This window comes from Antrostomus carolinensis, unplaced genomic scaffold (assembly GCF_000700745.2).
Source record: "Antrostomus carolinensis isolate BGI_N321 unplaced genomic scaffold, ASM70074v2 scaffold9402, whole genome shotgun sequence".
NCBI classification, from domain to species: Eukaryota; Metazoa; Chordata; class Aves; order Caprimulgiformes; family Caprimulgidae; genus Antrostomus; species Antrostomus carolinensis.
Genome location: NW_010301567.1, coordinates 57,145 through 83,939, shown reverse-complemented (window position 1 = coordinate 83,939; position 26,795 = coordinate 57,145). Strand labels below are relative to the sequence as shown.

The window sequence follows — 26,795 nt, the reverse complement described above, 5'->3', positions numbered from 1 at the left end:
TAAATACAAATACTTCATTGGTTATGTGATGACTCCCTGGAAAAAGCAGTGTGGCAAAAGAGCACCTATGAAAATCCTCCTTAGGTTTCCTCTGAAAATCACTGCTCAGTCACAATTTGCTTAATGTAATTCTCAATGCAAGCAATTGCAGAGATCTATTTCCCAGCTGTGAATAACACCACGTATGTAACTCTTATGTGTCGTAATTTCTGACCCATCTTCAGGCTTGGCGGGGCTCCCTGCAAGGTTTTACATAATAAAGACCAAAATTTCAGTTGTCAAAGAGCTAGCTCATCTCCCACGGCTGGATGCCCTGTGTGCTGCTGTGGCTCCAGCTGCACGTGAGAAGTGGGCACACTGGTGGTGGCGGGCAGCTCCTGGCACAGGTCCTAGAGATGGGGCTCTGTCTGAAAGGGCTCCTCCTGCCCTACATGTGAGGAACCCCTCAAAGTTCCACCCTGCTTGTTTCAGTAAGCATGTTCCAGCAGGGGGAAGGAAAGGCCATAGCCTTGGTGTTCTATACATCAGCTATAAATTTATTTTTCCAGGAGATTTTGATCATATTCATAGCTGTCAATCTCACAAACTGAGGATGTGAAAAACGTGGAGCTGCCAGCCTTTCCTCTTCTGCCTTAAGGGTATGTGGGGTTATCACACATATTGTTTCCTTTGTGTTTCATACTTAACCTTACCATGTCCTCTCTCCTTATTTCCAATGAGATAATGTAAGCAGTGAACTAACATTCCGTTTTCTTTTCTTCTGGCAATATCATCAAGGTAACCTCACTGACTCATCGCTCCAGATTCACACCAGAATTTCCACTGTTTATAAAATGAGCTCAGTTCCTCAGAGCTTTCTTAAGCCTTGGTTTTATGGCTTCATCAGATGGTGTAAACTTCAAAGCATAAACCTATATTAAAATACAACTACTAGTTCAGAAGTGAAAAGAGGGTTTGATTGCTTCCAGAGCGCTATGCTGCCAAAGCAGTATTTGCAGCAAGCCCTACAAGTAAGTTGACAGTGCCAACGTTTCTCATGACATGGCACACACGTACCCTTCTGGACTTACTTGGTGTTTACCCTGACTGTCTAAAGAACTGCTCACAAAGCAGCAGGGCTAATTCATGCCACTCCATGACATCTCTAAAAGTTACCTTTTCCCTGCGCTGCCTGGCATTTTCCCCACCCTCCTTGTTTTTCTTGCTTTTCTCTAAGCATTCCACTCTGGATTTCTTCCTGAAATAGCTGAATGCTCATTTTTTTAAAAAGTATTTTCAGTGGTTTCACTTAAAAATACAAAGTACTAAAACAAAGCCTCAGTTCAGATTTTGACACCAGTTATTTTACGCCAGTGGGAAAGCAAGATCAGAACTGAAAAGTTAAATTCATCAGGCAGAACCCTTGATGGACGGTGATGTGCCCACATAAGAACAATTGAACAGTTAAGAGACTGAGAGGTTTATGAAGAGTTAATCCTAACTAGCAGCTGAACAACTGGTTCACTAAAATAACTCTAAATCTTCATTACTCAATAAAAATATAACCAACAGTTGAGGAATTTAGAGCAGGCAGCTGACACATCAGAAACTGATGAGATGATCATGCCATGGCACACTAGTTCAAAAGTCTTGAGCATTTCTAAATGGATTTATACACACGTTTCATGTCCTCCTTGGCTCAGGTATTTGACTTAGTAAAATCCATGGCATCAAGTAAACACACATTTCTGAGTCACCACTGAAATAAAGACTAAAACTGTGCAGCCAAGTACTGAATTTCCATTCAGCCAACACCATTCAAAACTACTCAGGTAATTATGAGCACAGAAATTTTAAATGCACACAAATCCTGCATAAAAACTGCAAAATTACAGTCATAATTTATCTGATTAAAGCTGCTATTTGCAGCAATTTTGCAATGCACAACACTTCAGAATTGAAGTACTATGTAATTAAAACTGTTAATTGCAAAAAGCAGGCCACTGTTAAGACTATAATTTAACAAGGTTCTCTTTATTTGACCATCTGACTTTAAAGGTTAATGCAGTGACCTAGGAAGCCAGTGCACCCATTTTAATTGTGCTGGCATTTTAACCAAACACCACTTTAAAGGAAAAATGGGAGGAAAACTCAGAGCTGGCTTTGCAAGCCACTGTTGCCTTCATAAAACCTTCATAGTGAGAACACACAAATCCAGAATCTGCTGACTTTATTAAAATATTAACAAGGTATAGTTAAAACTTTTGTACACTTATGCAAATCAGGTTGCTAGAACAAGGGAAAGAAGAGATTCCCCTGGGAGCCAGAAAAAAATATAAAATCAACAAAGTGAAAAGATCAACCATCCTTCCACAGCATGACAGCACGACACAAGAGGCAGCAGCTTGGGAATTTAGCAAGATAAATAAAAACTCTCCAAAGTTTAAGTAAATCATGGTTTATAAAGCTAATAGATTTAAATGAGGCATATGTTACCATTCTATAAAAAGACCGCATTTGCCAGGGGACAGCAGCAGTATATTGGTGGCCATGCTGCACAGGCAAGATATACCTGAGGAGGACAGGCAGGGCAGGCACCCCGCTGCGAGCTCTTTAGAAGGGCAAGCTCTGGCAGTCCATTCCCGGCGAGGTACCAGGCACACACACACTGTGGAGGTTTCAGCATCTACTTGTGTTTAGCACCAAAGGTATCAGTGCGATTTAAACAGCAGCCTCACCAGTATGGCTTCAAGGTGACCTCTGGGGCCAGGTCTCCAAGAGCAGCTGCAGCAGCATGCCCAGGTCAGGGGCTGGCCCCTCCAAAAGCTCGCTGCACCTGGGAATGGGTGAGGGCCCAGCACCCTGGCTTTGGGGAGGCTCAAACTGCTGCGGCTGTGGCCCCCAGTGCCACCAGGGACACTGGCATATAACGCCTGGTTTGCAGAACCTGCGCCTTATTGATGTGGTAGCGCCTTGGTGGAGCCTCTAATTAAGCATCATGTTGAGCTGCAGCCATGCTTTGCTCTCATACCTCAGTAGGGAAAATTCCTTTACTTCTGACTTAACAGTCAGGAAGGGGAGGGGGCAGCCTACCATTTGCTTAGTCTTTGTATGTTAATCAGTGCCTAAATTATTAACAGAGAAAAAGAAATTATTTACAAGTTGTTTGACATAGACATGTCAGGATGTAGCAACACTACTGTCAAGAGAAATATTCATAAAGAACCATGATACCTGTCTTGTCTTATTTATTTTTTCCAGTCATGCTCAGAGACCCCTTTCTCCTGATAGCACCCAGGGAGGCAGGAGGAGACAGAGAGACTGTTTAAGGGCAGAAGATACCATACTGAGGGTAGGCACCTTTTCTAAATGCTGCACAAGGGTGACAGTTGCAAAGAGCAAACAACAGCTTTAGCTTTGCTTTTACTCCTGTTGTAAACATACCTGAAGCTCTGTTTGAAAGAAGAACTTCTGTGGGCACTGGGAACAGTCATAAATTTTATCTTCCTGCCCGTGGACTGCAAAGATGTGCTGCTGCAGTTTGTTTGCCTGTACAAAAACTAAAACAACATAGCACGATTAGTTAAGATTGCTTCATATAAGGCATCTTGTCTTGAACTACACTTTTACAATTGCAAAGACCCTGAAAAATCCAAGGATATCTCCCAGAGAAGTGCCGATACACTCAGTTCAGCAGAATTTCCTTACAAGTAGTCAATTTAGAGTCTCCAGGCTGACAGTCAGCTTACTTCTAACAGAGTCTAAATCCTGTATGGATTTTTGATATTTCACATAAAGCTAACACTGTCCACGGGTAACTGGAAGAACTCAATCATCAGACCAAAGAAAGGACGTCACCGCTCCTGCAGGGAGCCCTGGGCCCACGGCAGGTGCATCGGATGCATTTTTAATGCAGGACAACTGGGCCAGGAGAAGCCTTGATGGCTGGTTTGGAAGACACGTGGCTCAGAAGAGCATTTCTGGCAGACATGAGAATCTGAAAGGGCAGCCTTGCCACAATTTTTAGGCCTTTTGGCCTAAAATAGATTGTCCATTCAATATAAAAAAAGGATTATGACTTACTATCACAAATATCAGAGCATCTACGTTATGATTTTGAATCAAGAATTATTCTGACTTTATCAAATCAAATTTGGAAGTGAAACACATTGAACCCCTGGCTTTATCTGGTTAAAATATATTTCACTTAATTTTTCTCTCATTTTATAAGAATGGTCATCAGTATGTGAAAATAGCTTCTTCAGTAGAAGTAAACACATGCACTCAAAGAGTTATTTTACAGCACATTTCAGGAAAGGAGAAATTAACTCCAAGCTCACACAAAAAGCAGGTTCTCAAATTGTGGGTGAAACCCTAAGGAGCGTGGGTTTGCCTTAACTCCCACCAAAGTTAAGGAACTGCAGGTGCTGACATGACCCTTTACTGACAACAGGTCCACAGTCACACATATGCGATCTTCATCTCTCAGTCAGTTTGGAAATGTAGATATTAACTACTGTTTTGAGGAGCATATAAGAGGCAGCCTTTACCACACATCCTGCAGATCCTTTAAACAAGATCACCCAAGATCATTTGCACTGATGAGACAGCTTAGAATGAATGAGAGGGAAGGAATACCTAGCAGGCCCTCAGACAGGAGTTAGAAATGTGCCACCACAAGCAAACTGATGTTAAAAAAAAACCTCTGAGAGAGCAGCTGGCAAAACTATACAGTTGTAAAATCAGGTCTTCTCAATCCTTTACTCACGTGAGTCTCACCACCATGAGTGCACTACAAGCTACCTGGTCTTTAAAAGGTCCTTGGTCAGGTAAATAAGGGCTGTAAGAGCAGGTGCAGACCTTGCAAGTCCTGCACTTGGAAACGCATTGCACCTTCAGGCCACAAGATACAATTCAAAAGGATTTGAATTGTGGGGGTGAAGCAGAGCCTGCTGTATGTGGCAGTGCTGCTTGGTGTCAAAAGCCACAGTGCTGCTCTTTGGAGCAAGCCCCAGTTTCACACAGATGATATTTTGAACATTTCCAAGCACTGTATTTCTTTTTCCCAAGGAAAGGAATACAGTATTTTACAAATCCCCCGAGTGTCATTTCTGGATCAAGCCATGCACACTGAGGCTTGTCTTGGTCTGCCTGTCTTACCTGTGAAACAAACAGGGCATTTGAATGTGCCTCCCATCCCCTCGAAGCTGTGCTCAATCAGGTGACACAGGAGCTTTGCCGGAGAGTCAAACATCTGGTTACACAGCTTGCACTCATGATTGATGCCTTCCTCTGCAAGGTTCAAATGATACAACTTGTTAGTGACACAGCAGATTAGCGTTGGGGATGCAGCAGTCGGCGAGGAATGCCTGTGCCGGTGCACAGGACTTCAAGGACCCATAGAACAGACATTGCCAGGGCTCCAGCCTCATCAGAAAAGTGGGCTGAGCTGCTGGCACGGGGCGCTCAGGTGAACAGCCCCCGTCACATGTAGGGGCGTTGATTTTCAGCAGCGATGAAAGCGGAACTGCGATCGACCCCCTGGGAACCCACGTGCCTGCTCCCAGGCTTGTGACACACCGCGCCGCTCCACCTCGCATCCTACCGCAAAGGGAGAGCATCCGGGCATAGATTATTAAAGAGTTAGACAGCATTTAAAATGAATTTAACTGTGAATTCAGCCAACAACACTGGAAGCAGGCGGAAATGCCCTTATCTCAGACTACACTGCAAATATACAGGAGAGGAAGAAACTATTGGAGAATAGCAGGAGCCTAGAGCAGAGTGGCAGCCTTAATTTTCAATCTCTTGGCTTTTTCCAAGCTGAAGAGACCACTGAAGGTATTTAAATGTAATTTAAAAGTGTAATTTCCATGTCATATATCTTAAGCATTGAATACACAGGGCCTATTTTAAATGCCCCTATGTTCGAGCTGAACTCCTAGGGAAATAATAATAATTATTACAATTGTTTCAAGCCTACCACCTTTGTAAGATGACATGTTTCTCTCTGTACTGATGTGGTTTTGGCTGCAGTTGGGCCTTTTTTTTGAGGTACTGGAGCCGTATTAAAGCAATTTCCACACATAAAATGAAACAATCCTTTGGTTTTCTTGAAGCGGAGGAGGAAGTGGTAGAAATTTTGACAACGTAATGTACAGTTTATATAAAACAGAAAACATCCAAAATTTAAAAAAACTGCTGCTTGAAACTCTTGCCTGAAAATGTGTCTTTACTTCACTGTGGCCGCACATGTGAAGTGCTCATAAAAACATATTTTAAAAACTAAAGCAATTTTGTCTTTTGATGCACATTCAACTATTTTTATATTTTCAAATGTCACCAACTTAAATTTTTAGTTCCAAGACACCTAAGAAAGGATTACATTATACCATGAACTAATCTCTTGCCAAATGCATTTGGGTCTTGCAAATAATATGAGCCTTCAAGAAGCACAGTCTTTACTTATAATTGCTTTAAATTAGCTTTTTCCATCTTTAAAAGGGCTAAACAGAGGGAAATCATTGTTTTCTATAAGGCCTTTGGTACTCTCTAGGCACCAGGGCAGGCAAGCAGTGGGGCTCCATGTGGGACACTGGGCACAGCCCATGCCCAGGCACATGGTGACTCTCACATCTTTGCACCTTGGCGCACTTGCAGCTGGAGGCAATTCTCAGAGCACGTGGGCCTTGAAGAGCCCTCCATGCAGTGTGAAAAATATCAATAATTAAAAAAAAAAATCTCCATGCAGCACCTTATGCAGCAGCCCACGCTGGGTGAGCTGCCCGTGCTGCCTGAAGGCTGGGTGGGCTCTGGGAACCCTCATGGCAATGAGTGCTGTGCCCTGCACGGCCGCGCTGGCACGCAGGGTGACAGCAGGGTGCTGATGGCAGAGCTATGGTGGGGAAGAGGGAGGCGGGATGGGGAGAAGTAAACAGGCAAATTGGGAAAGAGGCAAAAAGAGAAAAGGAAAGGGAGGAAAGAGTCAGGAACAGAAAGATCAAAGGGCTGGTGGCACCACGGCAGCAGCTCCATCAATTTCCTGGGCAGCCATAACTGGTGACAGAGATATATCTAGGATGCAACGAGGTTTGGAAACCTCTTTCTGGGGAGACGCCACAGATGGGCACATCGCCCTCTCTGATGGATGGGTTTCAAAACCTGACCCTCTCCCCTCGCTGTAGCGTAAGGCTGGCTTCTTGCATCAGACCCTTGCGTGAAAAGTTTTGGATTTGTGTGATCTTTGCAATCTGCTCTGGAGGGGAGGAGAGACGGGGAAGGGATACGTGCCTTGTGCTGAGCATCCTGAGCATGCCCAGCCACGCAGCTGTGTACAGCAACCGAACGCTGCAATAAACTTGGAGAAGACAAAGCAGGTACTGGGGGGAATGGAACAAATTCCTTCTACGAGTAAATCAGAGAAATCATGTTTGACATTAATTTTCTACCCTCCACATAGGGGGTATTTGGAAAACAGTGATTCATGTACAGCCCATGGTCCTGTGTGAGTACATGTGTGTTCATAAATACAGACAGACATATACTGCTGATCAGACAACTGATCCTTCTGCAGCCTAAATACCTATAATTTCAGTAAAATTAAGAAAATCCAACAATGCTCAGCATTTCAATTGAAGTATATTCTTACAGTCTTGGTATGTTTAATTAGGTAACAGAGATTGTGTATTTTCTTGGCTGATCCCTGCAGTATTTTAAATAGTTAAACCCATAACAAACAAACTAAAACTCGAATGAAAAATAATAAAACATAATGGGTTCCTGCAGATCTGGAAATTTATCCCACTCGAGGCAAGACCTTTTGATTTGCAAATCCACTTCTGAATTATAAGGCCTTCTCCTCACCGGTGGGGGTTTTTATTCCACTCCCACAGGAGTCCATTATGTATTTCTTGTGTCTATAAAACCATCCAGGAAGAAAAAAAGGGGAAAAAAGTACCATGGTTAGCATGACAAACGTTTCTCTTTTCATGCATGTGTATTCAAAATATGAAAATGCCCAAAGATATAGATAGAATTGCTGCTATAATCACTCTCTCCTCCATGGCATTTTACAGCATATTATTTTACACAGAAACACAGCGCATGTATAGGGATACTCAGTCACCTTTGGAGAATAACTTCCTTGAATTATATAAGATCATATAAGTACATGCAAGGTGGCTTTTTGACAAGACAGTGTGACAGCCAACGCTCCAGTCAAACGTGTGGTGCTGGGCGTTAGCAACAGAAAACATATAATCATTTCCCTCATTTTTATTCTTTTTTTTTTTTTTTTAAAACATGACAAGCATCTATGAAAGACCTACATAGCTCTAGTGAATTATGCAGCCCCTCTCATTTGTAAAAGAAAATGCAGATTTTTACAGCTTGCTGGGCTAGATCTTCACCCATTTCTCCATAAGTGTATTTGCACAGGGATCAGTTGATTACAGGACTAAATGAGCAATGCATGGCAAACAAGAATCTTGGGTTTCTTGCCCTTTTTATTTTTTTTTCCAGAGCTCAAAATAATAAGCATTAATTTTACACTTCATTTCTCAAAAAAATAATAGGAAGTGCTCTTGTTTAAAACAAGCAGGCCTGCTGGATTCTGTCAGGCTGAAACTATGTCAGGCCAAAAGAGGAACAGAGCGCTTTGTGTAAAAGTATCATGGGGAGATGATAGTATCCTGTAATGTTTTCAGTACCTACTTTTGTCTCCAAAAGCATTTGATCCCTGGCAGACACATACTTATTTCCATACCGGTCTTGAGGGAAGCCGGTAGGAATGAGAGCTGATTATCTGAATCCTGAAGGTGAAACCTGGGTGGTGCCCACTGATGTCAAAGGCAGGCATTTGTGTAAATTTGGAGGTACATAATTTACTGCCTGTTAGTGAGGATTAGTGGGTTGCGCAGACCCAGCTGAACCGTTTCGCAGTGGCAAAGCACGTCGCTCATTGTTCTCAAGTTCGGGTGTGTTTACAGGATAGTTTTAAATATGTTGATAGGGTGCTTAGTAGCACTTACACTGTCGTTCTGCCCATTTTAGAGTGAGAATATGCTTCTCCATAAAGCTATTTCTGCTGCAGCAATGTGCATTTAATACATATTACAATGAGTCTCTAAGCCTCTAAGAGAACCGACACCAGCAGCCTCCTGGCGAGGATGCAGTATAATTAATAATGCTGTATTAAACCCATGTACTGTATCAGCTGCATTTCTAATTATAACTATATTAATAGCAATATAAAAGTACACATTAACGCTGTCGTGTACTGACACGTTATCACACCAATAACAAACAGCAGATCTGAACAATAAAAATCAAGATGGCATTGTCTTTACTGTTAGTTAAAAGTTCTCGCTTCAACTTGATCTAATAAACCTAAATTTTCCCTTATGGAATGACCGCAACAGTCCTAATTTAAGGGATCGCGTAAGACAATCTGATGCTTGCTCCTGTACATCCCATACTATAACTTCCCAGACCACTATATTTCTAGTCCTCTGCAGCAAATTAAGGCAATTAAGGGGAATATCTTTCTTGTACTCAAATGTACACATCCATGAGTTAACCGCACTTTTAATGAACTTGGAAATACTGCAATTCAGTGTAACAAAGCATTAATACACTGTGTTCACAGAGAACCTTCTCCTGTCCGTTATATCGTAAATCTGGTAGAATTAAATGGGCCATGTAAGGAGTGCTCTAATTATAATAGAAACAGAAATTGGAATGAACACAGGGAAATAAAATGAAAACTGCATGGAACTGTTCTGTTTATGCAATTAATTTCTCAGTAAATAAGTAAGCAAAGGGAAAAATGCATAACATAAGAAAAGCAGGAGCTTCCCTAGTAATTTTTTTCACATGACTGTGAAGGAGCAAGGGGCTGGGACTAGGGTAGGATGACAGTGATGGACACCCCCCTCCGAAACAAAGCCTGCAGAGAACTACTTCAACCCCTCGCCTGGCTGGCACCACTTCACCAATGGTTTTCATTAAAAACAACCCAATGTTGGAGGTAAAACCAAGGTCTGAGAACATGATGCAACTGCTACGAGGGGACGGCAAATGCGCAGATGCTCACATTAGATGAAGATGACGTCTGCTGTACAGGCAGCGTTTCTTCATTGCCATTGCTATCTAAGCCGCTGACCTGCTATACAAACCGTTTGGACCACATAGCTCCATTACGTTTTTGTAATTAATCCCAGAGGATGTGGCTGAGCCCCTCCCTTGCCGGCGGGGCGGCTGCAGGGCGAGGGGAGCTCGGTGCAGGCCAGCGGCACAGAGCCGCTCTGCGGCACGGTGCCCCAGCGATTAGGCAGCCCAGCCGGGCGGTGAAAGGCAGCGGATTGATGGTGTGGCAGCAGAAATGTCACCTGGGGAGCTGGGTGCCGTCCTCCCAGGGATGCTGGAGGTCAGTTACTATGGCAACGCCGAATGAGCTCAACCTTGTAACTGACCCTTATCTTTTTTTGATCTGTGGCCCACTTGGGACCTTGGCTGGAAATCAACTGGAAAATAATCTGGTCACATATCAGAAAGAAAACTATTTATACTTATTTATCCAGGTAGAGCTCATATCTCCCTTTGACGACTCTGCCAGACTAAAGACACCCGTCATGTTCCCGCAGCGTTTCACGCGGCTGTGCAGAACCCATGCCAAACCCCCCCGCAAACCACACACACAAACTGCCATGGCTATCTGTGCTCATGGCTCTACTGATATATTGCCAAAATCTTGCCTTGCTCACAGCCCCTGCCTTGCCCGTGTGGATAAACATACACCTACACCCTTTCTTGGATGGTTTAATATTTAATGTTGGTACCCGCTACTCATATTCTTTTGTGCTTTATCTCTCTGCTGAAATATGATTCTGCTTTGAAATATATTTATATGATCTAGAATGGCACAACACTGATGTCTTTTATGAGCCGAAGATTGTTTAATAAAATCTTATTTTTCTGCTTCATCCTTATGACAATTTTACTATTATAAGTTTTCAAGGGATATGAGAGCTGTCCACTGTGGTTAGAAACATCACTTTAATGAAAAATGATAACACAGGGACTTGGATTTTTCTAGAAACTATGTAAGGAAAACCAACAAAAATACAGAGAGTTCCCAATGAATGCACGTTGGGAATTCTCTGTATTTTTGTTGGTTTTCCTTACATTTGCTTTTGGACAAGACTCATTAAAATCAGTTCTGTTCTTCATACTTTCCTAAGGTACAGGCAGCCCAGACAAGGGTCTGACAGCATGGAGGGGCTGTTGCTGTTCTCCAGCTGGGGAAGCTCTCTGGGGGAAGGGGATTTGGGAAATCAGAGAAGATATTAGGAGACAGAAGCCGCAGGACTTGCTGGCAAACATAGGTGCTAGAGGAAGCGCCTGTGGATTCCTGGTAACAAACTCCAAGGTTTCTTATGATGTACTTGTTATACACATCTGTGGCCTCAAAAAGGTAATTCTTTTTCAGGCTAAATTAGCCTAACCACACAACTGGTTTTAAACTCTTTTTCATCATCTCAGAGGGCCTGAAGCTCAAAATATGCAGAATTAGATGCCAAATAATTTATAGGCTAGTTTGTAAGTTCACTGCCTCCAGTACATGTCAGTACACTGCAATATTAAAATGACCATTAAAAAGAAGCACGGTCCCAGAGGGACTGTGGATGAGATTGCAGGGAGTTTCCTACTGACTGCGACAGCGGTTCCTGCGCTGCTCCAGAGCCCCTGCCTCCCTCCCGGCCGCAGGCTGCGTGCTCCCCGCCTGCACCGCTTCCTAAGGGGAAGGCTGAACCTCAGACACACGAGATGGGTCTGCTGAGCCTGTCTTCATCTGCTTAATTTTCAGTTTACAAGAAAAATAAAATCTGAAAGTTCAAAGGAGTTCACGGAGTTGTGCATCATCTATCTGCTGACTGCAGAGCCCCAGAGGGACCCCGCCTGCAGAGCTTTATTTTAGATTTAGATATTAATCTGGGAAACTGCATAAAGATAATTTATAGAAATGTACTATACTTCAGCACAGTACCTTCACACTCTAGCAGCCTTTCTCTGAAAATGCCTTTTTTAAATAGCCTATATTAAAACTTCTTGTGGAGTAAAGTCTGATAGGTCTGGCTGTTCCTTCACAGTGATTAAAGAACAGCTCCAGTGGCTTCCATGGAAATCCAAACCCGTACAGGAAAAGAAATACATGCAGTGTTTGAGTGTGCAAGCCCATATGCACACACACAGAATGGGTCTGGATAAAGCTAATGAACCCCTAAGAACAGCTAGACGTTAATAAAAACATCACATTCCCACACAACTCAATCCTAGTCGTGTATTTCAATGTTTTGATAGGTTCACAGCTGTATTATTTTGAGCTGACTGTAGATACCTGGTGCAACTGAAGTAACACAGCCCTGAATCCAGTCCCACGGCCACACAGCCCGTTCCCTGCACTAGCTTCCCTCATGTCATTGTGTCGCTTAAACCTGAATAACCCCTAGTACACCTGGTCTCTTTTCCACTCTCTTCTCTTCCCTGGAAGGAGCTCCTTGCATTGCTACACAGTGGGAATACGTCCCATCCTCTGATCCTATTGACAATATTACGTCAAAGAGCTCAATACAGACAAACAGCAATAACTAGTATCTATTTGGCATCTATTCTTCTTGTGAAATTAAAAATTAAAATTAAAACATCATTATACTCTTATTAACCATCCCACTGGAATACATCAAGTGCTTTCAAAACATGCAATGCTTTAAACTGAGTTTAAATGGGTATAAAGTCCTTTTTACTTGTTTTACGGGCCTGGCACACTCCCCAAGCTCAGCACCAGGGCCACCAGAGCCATAAGGTGCCCCCTCCCCATCATGTCTCACCCAGACCTCCTGCAGCCCCACTGTGAGTCAATCATGATCACACAGAGGCCCCTGGAGCTGCCAAGACTCGTGCAAGTGCTTCCAAGGACAAAGCCTTCCCTCTTACGGGCAGCACCCTCCCCTGCGTGGGCACCTCCGCATGGGGTGGCAGCTACATTCCGCAGCTCCTGTTTAAAAGCCAAACTGGGTGCATTTTCGTCTGCCCAAAGGCAGGTTCCTGGGGTGGGGATCCAAGTCAGGGCAGCATTCAGCCCTGGCTGCCAGCCCCCTACGCTAACTGGGCACACTTGGGAGAGCACATGGTATTTTTTAAACACGTGAACTCCCACTGATGTGTGGCACCAATCTTCAGATTACAGTTTCCCAAGCACACTTTGACATGATAGACTGTAAATCTATCATGTAAATAATCATCAGATTAATGGTCTCTAATAGTATATAATTAAGATGACAGGCAGGCTACAAGCCAGTTGTTGTTAACTACACTCAGTGATGCACAGAGTAGGAGAAAGCCATAAACGACTTCCATGATGGCATCAGGGAAGCAGAAAAACTGGTAAAAGGAGAGATAAAACCCGAACAAATAACAAAGTGAAAAACACTTCTAAATGTACAGTTTAACTGAGAAACACTTAAGGTTTTTCAGGTATCAAAGTATGGTAAATATCAAACTATTGTGGGGGCGGGGCAAAGTTTTATTTGCATCAGGCCACTGGAACAGGCTGCCCAGGGAGGCTGTGGAGTCTCCTTCTCTGGAGACATTCAAAACCCGCCTGGACATGATCCTGTGTGACCTACTGTAGGTGATCCTGCTCCGGCAGGGGGGTTGGACTGGATGATATTTCGAGGTCCCTTCCAATCCCTGACATTCTGTGATCAGCAAAGAAAAATTCAGTTATCCCTGCACTGGGGCAATGCCTCTTGAGTGAGTACAGGTGACCTGGTACAAGGAGCCTTATTCTAACATTGCAAATTCTGCATGAACATGGAAATATGTATCTAGTGATGTAAATTTACAGCAGTATCAGCTATGGTCAAATTAAAGCTATTATTCGTACAGATATCTGGGAACTGATGCAGTGGGCATAAAAGTTTTAAGTGCAAGTGAAAACCAACCATAAGCATTATTTCTGTTGCTGATTACCAAATGTCCTAGAGATTGCCCGGATGCTGCACTCCTGTAATGTTGAGTCAGTTTGCATCCACTCATTCAAAGTAAACAAATGGATTTCTTTTCAATATTAATTCACCTGCTTTTCTTATTAAGAAACAGTACTGTTAGGGAAAAGCCCCTGGTTGAAAAGCAATCTCTTATGGCATTGTTATCAGCTTACAGTCAAAAATTCTTCTTTAAAATACATGCAAACAAGCAAAAAAATGGAAACATCTCTCAGATTGTTCATTGGGAAAAAATAATATATATATATGATAGTTACATAGCTATCTTGACATGATCATTTAGCACAACTGCACCAGAGCTTACCTGTTCACATGAGGGCCGAACACAGCCCAGCCCCAGAGAGGCTCCTGTCCCCAACCCCTACCCTGAGGTGTCTTCCTCGCTCCCTCTCCCCAGTGAGCAAGAATGGAGCTTGGGGACATAAACCAGTTACCAGATCTGATGACACGAGATCCTATTGCCAACAGAGGGAACCAAGGGTGACTAAATAAGGCCTGCCTGCCTAAAACAGGGGACTGATTTTGCATGGCATGAATATCTCTCAAAGCTTGTTAAGTGCAAATATGCCCACAAGAATGAAAAGCTGCTATCAGACATATTTTAAGTCAGGAATCCTAAGGTGCAGTAACGCATGATATTCCTTAAGGCAGTCAAAAAGAAGAATCTGCATGAAAACAAGAAAATACCTTGAGCATCTCTACATTATGCAGACATATATTCTTGTGCTGTGGGAATACACACAAGTGAATGTACAGAGCATCTCCCATTGATGTTGATGGGATTTGCTCGATTAACACTCCACAGTCCAGGTGGAAATCATTCCCTGTAGCAGCTTCATCTTGAATAAGAAGAAAAGCTGTAACCCCACTGAACTTTGGAAAAGATCCCACTGCCAAGAAATGACTCTGCACAGCACAAATGACTCTGCACAGCACAGGCTGTAAAGTTACTCTCAGTAGCACTTACCTAACAGACAAACATTGATTACAACACTGAAAACCTAAATATCAAACTAGTATCACCTTTACATTTGCTTTTTGTTCCAGCTAGCTTGCACCCTTCCATATACGATCTAGACGTGGATTTGGCCAGCACAAGGACCTGGACAGGCAGTAATGAACACGCATCCTGCACAGCCACGCGAGGCGTCAGCAGGTTGGCAACATGGGCAGAAACCTTCTTTCAGGCTCCTAAACTCAAAGTACTTTGGGTTTTGCCTTTGCAAACAAATTCCCTTCTATTTTATTACATGAGTAGCCAGCCAGCCTGGCAGATATGCTGTCACTGAACAAGATGGCCAGCTTGGTTTTATTTATTTTTTAGAAACACATTTTCTTCATTTTGTATGTCATTAGCTTTTTAATCCATTAAGGAAAGCCATGTGCAAACTCATGCTGTAGACAGACTCCAAAGAACGTATGTGGTCTGTGACAGAAAACTTAGCATAAGATATATGGGAAGTCTGTATTTTTGCTCAAATAAAGGGACCTGGAAACTCCAATCCTATAATAGCACCGAAGGAGCCCTCTTCCAGAGGTGAGAAAGTGCAAGCATGCCACTATATCAAAACACAACCACATCCAGGAGGATCTGACAGCTTGTTAACGGCAGGCCTCCTACACAGCTATTTTTGCTTAAACTCGCCCAGATCTCAGGCGAGTGCAGGTTTCCTGGGCTCTCTGCGACACCGCTAATTCTCAAAAGACACTTTTTTGGAAAACAAAACAAACAAACAACAAGGCCCAAGCCTCCGCCCACAAAGAAATGCTGAGAAGGGCCAAGCAGGATGGTGCCTTCAGGGGGTGGGCACAGTAATGGATTGGAGCCATGCAGAAGTGGCTGAGATGACCTGGAAAGGTCCATAGGTGTAGTAGGATTGCTGTAGAGAAGGGCCTGATGTACATCTATTGAACTTGAAACAGATTTAGTGGTATCCACCTAATAAACCCAGATGAGAAGGAGCATATTCCACAGCCCTGCAAAAGCTACTAAGAGTGAAAAATGAGAGGAAAAAATCAAGCTGCTTTTCATCTGCTCCATCAAATAAAATAAGATCCTAAATCAAGCTGTCATAGAGTCCCTGTTTGAACCGAAAAGAAGGAAACAATAAAGGTTTGTCAGAGACCTGCTACCCACCATTTTATTCTTCATTTTTCTTGTGAGTTCTTATTTTAAGCTCCCATTCAACGATCGGCATTAAGAAGTCAGCATTTGCTCCTGTCCCCCCAGAGAGGTAGGGAAGATACAATCGAATATATGCAAAGTAGGTACGAACTCTGATAACAATACTTTGCCTGTAGGCATAAAATGACTTTTTAAATGGCAGACACTACAATACTGTTAGCCTAAGACCCACCCTTGCAGGATTTTCCTCTGCTGAGTAAAAACAAGTCACACAGTGAAAGGAAAGGGAAGGAATTTGGGTGCTGACAATGACAATATGGGAACCGTTTTTGTGGGAAGGGCGGGAAAACGAAATCATAAAATAGAAGTAAGTAAAAGATCAGTTTGATTAAATGGTAAGTACACCTGCTGAGCAGACATGGAGAGCAAAATGTAGTCGTAGGGTCAGCAAGCAGCTCAACCACGGTCTGTTGCCCTAAGCCCTCAGTGCCAGCTCCCCATCCCAACCAGCAGCACCTCAAGAGCCCTGACCTCGCGACGCCTCGGCACACAGCACATCCTTTGGGAAGAATGCCTACGGGGATGGATCTGAACCAGAGATCTGAGGGACCTGCAGCAGACCATACCCTTTCTTTACATTTCTGTTCCTTATGACTACCAACAGAAAATGCATTAGCCTACAAGACGAAGTGTGAGAAGAGGGCTCCCTTTCTCATCACACCTGAGGCTCACCAGGCCACGAAGTCCAGCTCCTCAGGGGAGAGCTTTGGGAGACCTGTGATGCCTTTGGTGCCACCTGTGCACCCAAGCTGCCCTGGCAGGCTGCAGGGAGCTGCACCGAGGCCACCCAGGCCGAGCGCGACTGGACGCTTCTCCTGCCACACTGCCGGGCACATCCCGGGAAGCCGCACGCAGGCAGCACAGCACGCACAACAGTTAAATCTTTGCAGCTAGAGGAGCATTAATTATGCATTGTATCAAAAAACAAAATGCTAGAGCATGGAGAAGGCAATTCAAAGAAGCAGCATGAGCAAAGCAAATGCCAAAGAAATGAAAAATATGTCCAAAAGTATAACAGGGTGCTTTGGCTACTTTTCATGTGACACTGTCAATTGTATCTCATCAAAGATCTCAAATACTTGTGAAGAGATTACAGAAATATTCAAAGATACAATATTTGTATTTTGAATGTTAATTTGACACAAAGGAGCGTGCATGAGGGAATGTTTATAATCAGCACTCCAATAAACTCACAAATGACTCCAGTATTTTATAAGCTTGTTAGAAACAAATCACTCCCTCAGCTTATATTTACTTACTGATGAATCATAAAAGGCCTCAATACACAACGAGTAAATTCAAAAATGTTTTCCTCTTGTTTTATCTTCTACGACAATACTGAAACCCTCTCGTTCAGGCTATGATTCCCAACCAAGCCCCTCCTGATTTTATGGCTAAATATTGATTTCTCTGTAGGAGCAGAGGCAGTTTTAAACCTCGGTTTGTGCCGCCAAACCCCCTGTAAAATAGTTGCCCTGGTCTGGAGCTGAACTGCAGTAGCTGGAGTTGTCTCCTGCCCTTGTGCTGCCTGGGGGGGCAGTGAGAGGGACACGTCCCGTTGTGCAAATTTCCACAGCAGTGAAGCTGAAGTGCTGAAGCCGAGTGCTCAGTCTTTAAGAGGAAGAGGAGAAGACATGCACAGCTCCTGGAGCAATGCACAAGACAACAGAGGTACAAAAAGAGATTCTGCAATATATTTACAAACCTGCAATGGTCCTGAGCAGCTGCATAAACTGCAAAACACATCAACTGCTTCAGCTGGCCTGCAAAGGCGCGGGCGAGGTGTCAATGCAATACAGGCCCCATCACCACCCGAACACCCTGCACGCTGTTGGTGCAACAGCCCAGTAATTGACCACAGCTGAAAACCTCTTTTTGCCTGTTTAAAAACACCGTGATGCTTTAATGCAATACAAGTCATGCTTCAGGAGACAGTGTAACACCTACACCTTCCAAATGCTATTAGTTATACGCCAGCTCAAACCAATAACGCTCTAGTTGCGAGCACAGGAGACTGGTGCTAGCCATCAGCTCCTGGCAGTAGCCATGCCGTGGGACCTGTGTGTGCCATGATAGCTGGATTTCAGGAGTAATTGCTTCATAGGTCGGCATACTGGATTCATAAGCAGCAAGTAACACAAATGGAGGGAAACAAAAGTTGGCAGAACAATGCCTCATTTTTCTAATGTAACTAAGTGCCGTGCACAGTAATGGGAGTGGTGGGGATACTTGCCTTTATGCTCTTATTTACCCGACAGAAAGAATACAGGGATATTCTAACACAGGTTTTTACTTAATGTACAGTTAAGCATTACAGAAACATTTTATTGTGGTCTGTAAAGATGATCTATTTTCAGTAGCTGAAAAATCACACACTATATTCAAGCATAAGCGCTTGTGGCAGACACACAAATGCAGAGCAACTTTGCAGAAGTAAATGTAATGTAGGCTTTTATTCTAGATGGCCCTGTTGCTTCAAACACAGACATCAAACGCATCTTCACCATCCTTTAAAGACGAACCAACCACTGCCACGGACCAAGCTGGCTGGACACACATCAGCTTTGTAACTGCGTTAAGATGTTGAAGTGAACACACAGAGCCAGGCGTACCCACAGCCCCGTCATCTGCTGGTGCTGCCGAGGGCGAGGCTGTGCACTTGGGAGCGACAGCACGAGCTCGTGGCTGCTCATCTGGCTCCCACTGTGGAAGACCACAGCAGCTTCTCATAAGATTTTGACGTGGTTTCTGTAACCTGCCTAGTGCTGGGGCTGGCCTCGTGGTCTCCACAGGATGCCGTGAATCACTGCAGTACTGCAGAATTTGCATGGCCCCTGCTATTATTAAACATGATTCAGGTATGCATTGAGACGAGACAATCAATACAAACATACATACCTTACAGTTTAGGATTCACATTTCCAGAGTGTGTTATAAGATGCTTTTATTTCTAGAAATTTTAATGGCAGCCATGCAAATAACAGTCTAATTTTTTAACTAGTGCATAAAGCATTGTACAGGAATTACTAAGAAGTGCAAAGTTGACAAGCAGTACATTTTCAAAATCTGCTAATCCTGGAAAATAAAACTGAGGGCTCCAAAGCCATTGCCACATGGCACTCCTGCAGCACCTTCTGCCATCCTCCGACGGGACAGAGACCAGCAGTCACGGAGCCCTGCTCCCTCCCTCACCACTCTGCCTGGCTGCTGGAGCAAAGGGAAGGCCCGTGCATGGAGCAGCCCAGAGGCACTCCCCACTGTGTGGGCGAGAGGTCTGATGGAGGAAGCCCGGGCAAAGGAAGGTGGGAGGAAGCTCTGCCAGCACAACGCTGTCTGCTGCCACTCCCTGCACTTCCACACTGCTCCTCTGCAAAACTGCCTTTGCCACGACATTCCCACTGCTGACTGTAATGCAGGGCCTCCAGCATCACAGCTGCAAGGTTCAGCTCTCTCAGGCGCATCTGCATTTTAAAAGCAATACCGTTGTCCAAAAACTTCAACCATGTAAGGCAGTAGCAAGGTTTATAGCCTGTACTCATGTGTAGCTCATATACTCATGTACTCACTCATAGCTCAGCCCCTGTGTCTCCAGGGCTGAGCTTGAAGATCAGCACCCCACATGCTGCCAGGCCCCCTGCTCTTCATCCCTAGGTGGTGCAGAGGGGTACGGAGGCACGGCATCCATGGGGGAGGATTGCTTATACACTGTTCAAACATCAGCACTTCAGCCCAGAGAGAGAACAGTAGACTAATCCTCAGCCACTCAATAAAATTCATGTCTGAAAGGGTGGCAGGAAAAAATATATGATTTCTCAGAGAGGAAGAAAATTATTGCAGGCATGAGAAACACTAATGATGCAAGAAACAAACCACTGAAGGAAAACCCATACAGGACATGTCACGGTTTCGCAAGGAAAACATACAGGATGCCGTGGTGTGTGTCAGACACCTCAATGCTGTTCAGCCTGAAGTCATTGGGATTTTCCCTATGGCCTCAGGGTTGCAATTTTAACACTGTAGCTCCATCTTTGATGCTATTGAAATAGAAGTATGAATTTGAAAAGGAAAGAACTCACATCATGAAGAAAACGGAAAAATACACTTTTAGGTGGAGAAGGGTCACAGCAGTCTAAATGACTGAGTACAAAAAGTGCACTGCTCTTCATTTTTAGACAAGTGTCCCAAGTACAGTGCCCTCCAGGACTCTCCTTTGAGTCATCCATTTATTTTTGAAAGCTTCTCTGAAGAAAATGAGCTCCTTAACAAATTAATTGTGAAGCAGGAACATTTCTAGTATTCTTTTTCAGTAAATACAAGACATTTCTGAGATCAGTTTGGGAATTCAGTTAGAGTGATAAGTAGTAAGTACAGGTGAGTAAATTATGACCATGTGTTAATGAAACACAAGTTCCTTCCTTGTGTGTCACTATGTTTTGTGATAGGGTGAGAAGCAGTTGCTAGTTTTAAGACAAACCACAAAAGAGAAAAAATGTCTATTGCATCAAGATTTTAGACTAAATATTTCTGCCAAGATTGTCTCTATCAGAAATCAGTGCCTTGAAGGATAATTTCATTTCATGCTTTCAATTATTTTCTGTGCTGCATCTGATGTAGATGGAAGGGATTCACCTGGGCTTGGCTGCCATCAAGATCATGTGGCAGCTGAAGCATCTCATCAGTTTTGTTTAACAGTGAAATCACTTGGATAATTAATACACAGACAAGTAAGCACCTGAAATACCGTTCCTGTTTCAGAAACACAACTTGTGCACAAACGGCATAAAACTTTTCTCTTGGCCTCCTGCATCTCTCCCTCCTGCCTTTGGCTACAGCCGGTACCCTGGGCAGTACCGTACTTGCTTCGGTCAGCGCACACAAGATACAGGTCCACGTGCACTTTGTGAAAGCCACCCCGTACAGGCAGAGGAGCCACCGGGACAGCTGTGGGTGGGGGGGTGCAGCTCTCCCAAGGAAGCGGGTCTGGAGCTGGCTCCTGCCCACTACCCTGGCCCAGGGCAAAATCATCCCCTTGCCTGGTTGTGCCGTCCTGCAGCAACAGGGGGAAGTGCACAAGCTGATACAGTCTGCACGTGTGCCCTGCCAGACAGCGGCTGCCCACCATCCCTGGACGGCCCGCCTTGAGTGCTCCTTATTTCCAGGAATAAAACCAGAACCAATCCTCCAACAGCTGGCAGAACATGCAGGGCACAGCCCAGCCTCGCACCAGGGCTGCCCCTGCCTCTGCCACCAGCAAATCTCCCTGAGGAGTGGAACACATCACCTGCTTTCAGCCATGACCAGAGCCAGGCACCTCAGGCACGAGTGGTGACGATCCCAGGGCTTCCTAGCCAGGACTTTGCTGGGCCCAGCATCGCTGGCAGTGCCATGACACGTTGCTGCCTGCACAGGGAGGTCCAGCAAAACCCAGCCCAGGCATTGTGACCTAGATCTCAAAGCAATTTCAACAGGATCGCAAAACCTGTATCATTCTTTATGCTGTTATTTAGCAGGTGCTAAAAGCCACCAGTATCACCCTATTCCTGCTACATGCACATGAAGTCAGAGGAAGACCTTCTCCTTGCAGTCCTTGCATCACAAGTTCATTTCCTCTGCTGGTGCGTTCCCATTTAGTGTGTGCCGGGGCTGCACTCGCACGCTCGTTCGTCCCCCGGCAGCACGGGCAGGCCCGGCGCCATGGGCCGTGCACCCACGGCTGACATCTGAAACAGTGTTTGAGCCCACGTGCCACTTCTCTAATTACTACAGAGTCTTCACTCACGTACATAGATTTTAAATAATCGGAGAGGGTTTTAAGTGTTTTTATCGCACCATTTGGTTTCCTTTTGCTCTTCAAAGCAAAGGATGTATTAATCAATACAGATTTTCAAAAGAATTAATTATCACCATCATCAAGTCAAGCTCCCCAGTGCCTTGCTCTCCAGTGCCTGCCCAAGTCCTCTTCCCTTTCAGTGAAGGATCTGCCATCTCTGCACCGGCCTCGTGCTTTGGAGCCTTAACGCACTATTAAAATCAATTCACTTGGTGTCAGAAGCTCTCAGTCTTCTTGCACCCACCAGTACAGCTGTAGTATTCATCAGATTTTTACCACCAGGATTAATGTTATAAAATGTCACTTGCTACAGTAAAATTTATCAACATTATTATATACCATAGAAACTGCCACCACAGACAAATGCACTACATTAAAATTTTGTCTAGAGCTCCCTAGAGGAAACATTTGCTGCAATTTGTATAACAGTTTATATATTTATGCTATTTAATGGTACAAAGCAATAATTATGACTTCATTCACTGATAAGCAACAGCATTATATAAATCAGATGCGGATTTAGAACATGCCAGCTTTGTCACTGGCCTACTACTTGTAAATTATGTTGCTGTTAAAAAAAAAAAAAATCTAAGCAAATATGAGTTAGCAGCAGGAAGCTAATAATGTGCCTCCAGCTGTTCCAGTTAACCTGCAAATGTGGCCATCTGCACCTCAGGAGAAAAAGAAAAGGAGAGATAGAGGGAGGGAGGAAAAGGAGAGAGGAGAGAAGCTCCCGCCAACGCCAGCACAAAGCCTAGGCCCTGAGCAGTAGGAATGACCTTGCTCCTTATGACCAGACAAGCACATATTTAAAATCAGAAAAGTTACTAAAGAATAAAGGACCTTTTCTCCCCTAGACCCACACACACACACACACACAAAAAAAAAAAAAAAAAAAGGAAGAAAGAAAGAGGAAAAAAAGAAGTCTTTTCCACTGCCTTTTTTCTAGAACAAGCTGTCTTTCACCTCTAGGGTTATTATTTACTGCATTGCAGGTTTGTCCAGTGAACAGGTTTTCCTTACAACTTCTGCCTTTCATTTTTACTTTTTAACACCTCTTCACAGACCCATCTTGTATTATTTAAAAAAAAAAAAGGTGGTCATTGTAATAGATTTATTCCTGCTTCAGACAATTTAAAATGGATCTGCAGGGCACAAAGGCTGAGCTATCAAATAAGACCAAAATTCTCAGATAGAAAGTCACAGATCTCACAGTGCACAGCGGCTTCACTCCTACGTTTGGGTTCATGAGGATGAGGTGTCCTTAGGACATGCGAGTGGTGTTCGCTCAAAGATTATTTTATAAGAGACTTCTGTGGAATCTGGGTCACAAGGAACTGTCACAAAATATTCCCTTTGACATTCATCCACACACTGAAGAGACAGTGGCTGAAAGTGCATGTCCAGTACATCGTTACACTTTGGTAATTTGACAGCAGTTTAATACTAACAATTCTCCAAGATCCTTGTAACCAAGGGTTCCCCAACACCCCTCCTAGATAAGGACAGACCCTCAAAGGAATTTTGGGGTTTTTTTAAAGGTTGGACTCTGTAAAACAACGAACTTAATTCCTGTGAAGGGTACCAGGTCGGCAAGGTCAGCACACCTCACTGGGGCCACGCGGCTCTGCCTCGCCTGCACTGCTACGCAGTGCCTTTGTACTGCCAATCCGCGCCTAACACCCCAAAAATGCCTTGTTCTGACATAGCTTAACAAAGCAGCAGTTGGCCTTGTGATGCTTAAATAGACTCAGGATTATCAACACTCTGAAACTAAAAAAAACCTCATCTTGCTTCTTCCAAAATTAAGTGATCCAGTTCTTTTGTTTCCTTGTTTTAGGCGCCCATCTGCTCACAGTACTTCAAATAATTCATAATTTCATGAACTGAATTGAACTATACTGAACATAATTTCATGTTCAATATCATACAGTAGTTCATAATTTTAATAAAACTCTTAAAATACTGAACGCCACCCAGTATTGAGCCTTTTAGACCCCGATCTCACGGGCAGGCAGCACAAGCTCCTCAGAGCAGGGGATCTATGTCTGAGCAGTGTTGGATGGACCCGACAGCTATTATTAGATTTTTACCAAGGAAACATGATTTATCTTCATTCCAATTTTTGTAGCTATAATTCATTCCAATGCTAACCCCATTTACAGGGATTTATAACTCACTTGAAAGATTAATTTAGGCATACATAATTTCGAAGGAACAAACCCAATTATTTTCTTGGAAATACTGAATTTACTTTAAACTGATCAGCTGTGATCCTGTTTGGGCACGTGTGTTTTTTTAAAGCCTCCTTTAATGATTTTCTCTATTTAAGAGAGTTTTGTGACCCAATATAGTTTAATGTTGACTAGTTCTTGGTATTTTCAAGTGATATACCTCACCCTGATGGTACATGCAAGCAGTAACTGCAAATTTTTTCCAAACATTTACACTACACTTTGGGGATGTTGGTGGCTATGATAAAAACTGTGATTTGCAGTAGGTTAAGGAACTAATAATTTCATGCTGAATCAATATAGTTACCAGTATTTACCCTTCAAATCGTGTTAACCAATGCAACGTGCCAGCAGTGTGATCAGGGTAAGGCTTTAGGCATCCCCCCAGAGGAAAATAAGCACTCCAGGTAAACCTGTATCTTCATCTGGCCTTCCCAAAAATAATTCAAACTAGAAATTGCCAGATCTTTGACAGCAGCTGGGGTAACGCTGAGCTTTCCAATACCAGAATGTCTGTAACAGCAAACAACATACGTGCATGCTACAAATCTAATGAGACATTTTGTGCACCATAGCACAATTCTGGTGTTGATGGAGTCCCACTTCATTACACCAAATTTCAGTTTGGTCCATGGCTGTCTTCAGAAGCAGATAATGAGTAAAGCTGGTAAGCATCTATGTCAAAGTAATACATGTTCACATGCCCCTCAGTCATCGTTGAGATTAGTGACTAATAAGCCATGTTGCACAATTGGTATGTGTGGAGTTCCTCAGATGCTTTAGCCCACCGAGTTTCAAATGCTCCTCTCTGATGGGATGCCATCCATCTACTTTCTGTCCCTATCTGTTCACTGTTAAAAATAGCAGAAAAAAAGGGAGATCCTAGATATATGCAAATGACCCATAATCCTCATTCATAAAGAAACCCTTTCACATTGCCTCAATGAAGTGGGAGGGTAACATCAGATGGACTCTCACATGAGCATTAATAACAAAAGAGAGAAGCAGATGGAAAGGAGGAAGAACAGCTATTTCTAAAACCATTAATAAAAATATGGTTAAACCACCTTGCTCTAAAATCTAAACCCACATATTTATTTGATTTGTTTCATTTTGTCAGAACACTTCTGCTCTGCCCTGGTGCTAACGTGGGTGGCAGCAGTACAGAAGTGTGCACACCCTGTGCAAACGAGCAGCCCACATCCCTCGGAGGTGTCCACCAGTGTGCAATGCCCTCCCGGCCTCTCCTCAGCCACAGGAAATCTCCCTCTTCCCACTCCTGATGCTCCACAGGGTTACACATTGTGTGCTGAGAAACCAATGAGCAACTGAAGTAAGCTCTCAAACTTAGCAAGAAAGAAGCTTGACTGGAAAAATTTAACTCCCAAAGAGACAGTATGAGAAAGGTCAAAAGCCACGGTCAAATGGAAGGCCTTCCAATACCTCCGTGGTGCTACAAGCATTGAGATAACACATTTATATCATACAGGTGAATAAATCAAACCATCAATCACACTCATGCAAAGGACTACGCACGTCCACATAATGCTTTTGGGGCAATAAAGTTCAAGGAAAAATGCCTACAAGCTTACACAGATAATGCTGTGACATCTTCATTCTCTCCTTCCTGACCTGATCAATTTGATCCAGAATTATTATGCAAGCAGCAAAAATGCAGAATGAATTTTTAATAGCACTGTGTGTGAAAGAGAACAAAAGTTCATAAAATATGTTAAAGTGACTTCCATAATGCTGATTTACGTATCTCTCCACAAAAATAGGCACTCTCAACTATAATAGTTAATGCTGACTATTTACAACACATCATAACTCATTCCTTTTTTTTCCTGCTGTAGAGAGGAACCCATCTCTCAAACACAAGTGATCTTGCAATCACAGATGAACTCCAGTACTTAAGTACAATGGGATACGTTTCACAGTGTCAGCCTTAATTTTCAGCCCTGACTTTGATTTCCCCTGCCTTGGTGGGTTCCAGTCAGACCCTCGGTGTTACTCTAATGTAGCTTTTTTGTGGTTTTAATATGAATATTGTGTCAAGGATCTGAGATATTAAGAATGACAATACATTATTATTGCAGCAGGGAAATCTCCAGAGTCCAAGAAGTAGGATTTTGAAAGCCACAGTCAAAAATCAATAGTAATCCACAAGAAGTCATAAAGGAAACATGTCAGTCAGCACCTTTAAATACAAATTTTAAATTTTACCTTAAGCAGACAGGACAAATACAAGTCATTTACAAGACAGAGAAGGAGGTGAATGTGCCCCAGCTTTCCAGGCTGCAGGAGGGAGCCTGTCTTGCTTGGCTGCCCCAGCAGTGTCTGAGACACCCCTGTCCTTCTCTGCGGGAGCCCAGGGCCAGCCCTAGCCTGCCTGAGCCATGCGGTCCTGGCAGTTGCATGGGCAAGGAAGACGCTGTGTCCTTGACACCGCCTGCACCCAGACTCCTCCCTCGAAAGCAACCATCCAACAGGATGTAGGG

At 43.6% G+C, this 26,795-nt stretch overlaps 1 protein-coding gene across 1 annotated transcript in view; it reads right to left on the bottom strand.

Moving 5' to 3' along the window:
* The window catches only part of ZNF423 (zinc finger protein 423), a 100,341-nt gene that overhangs the window by 18,168 nt on the left and 55,378 nt on the right, over nt 1-26,795 (bottom strand). Inside the window, exons 3-4 of the mRNA XM_010163511.1 lie at nt 5,140-5,271; nt 3,424-3,539 (exon numbers count right to left, since the gene is read on the bottom strand). Coding sequence (XP_010161813.1) covers nt 3,424-3,539; nt 5,140-5,271 — 248 coding nt within the window. The remainder of the gene's footprint in view (nt 1-3,423; nt 3,540-5,139; nt 5,272-26,795) is intronic.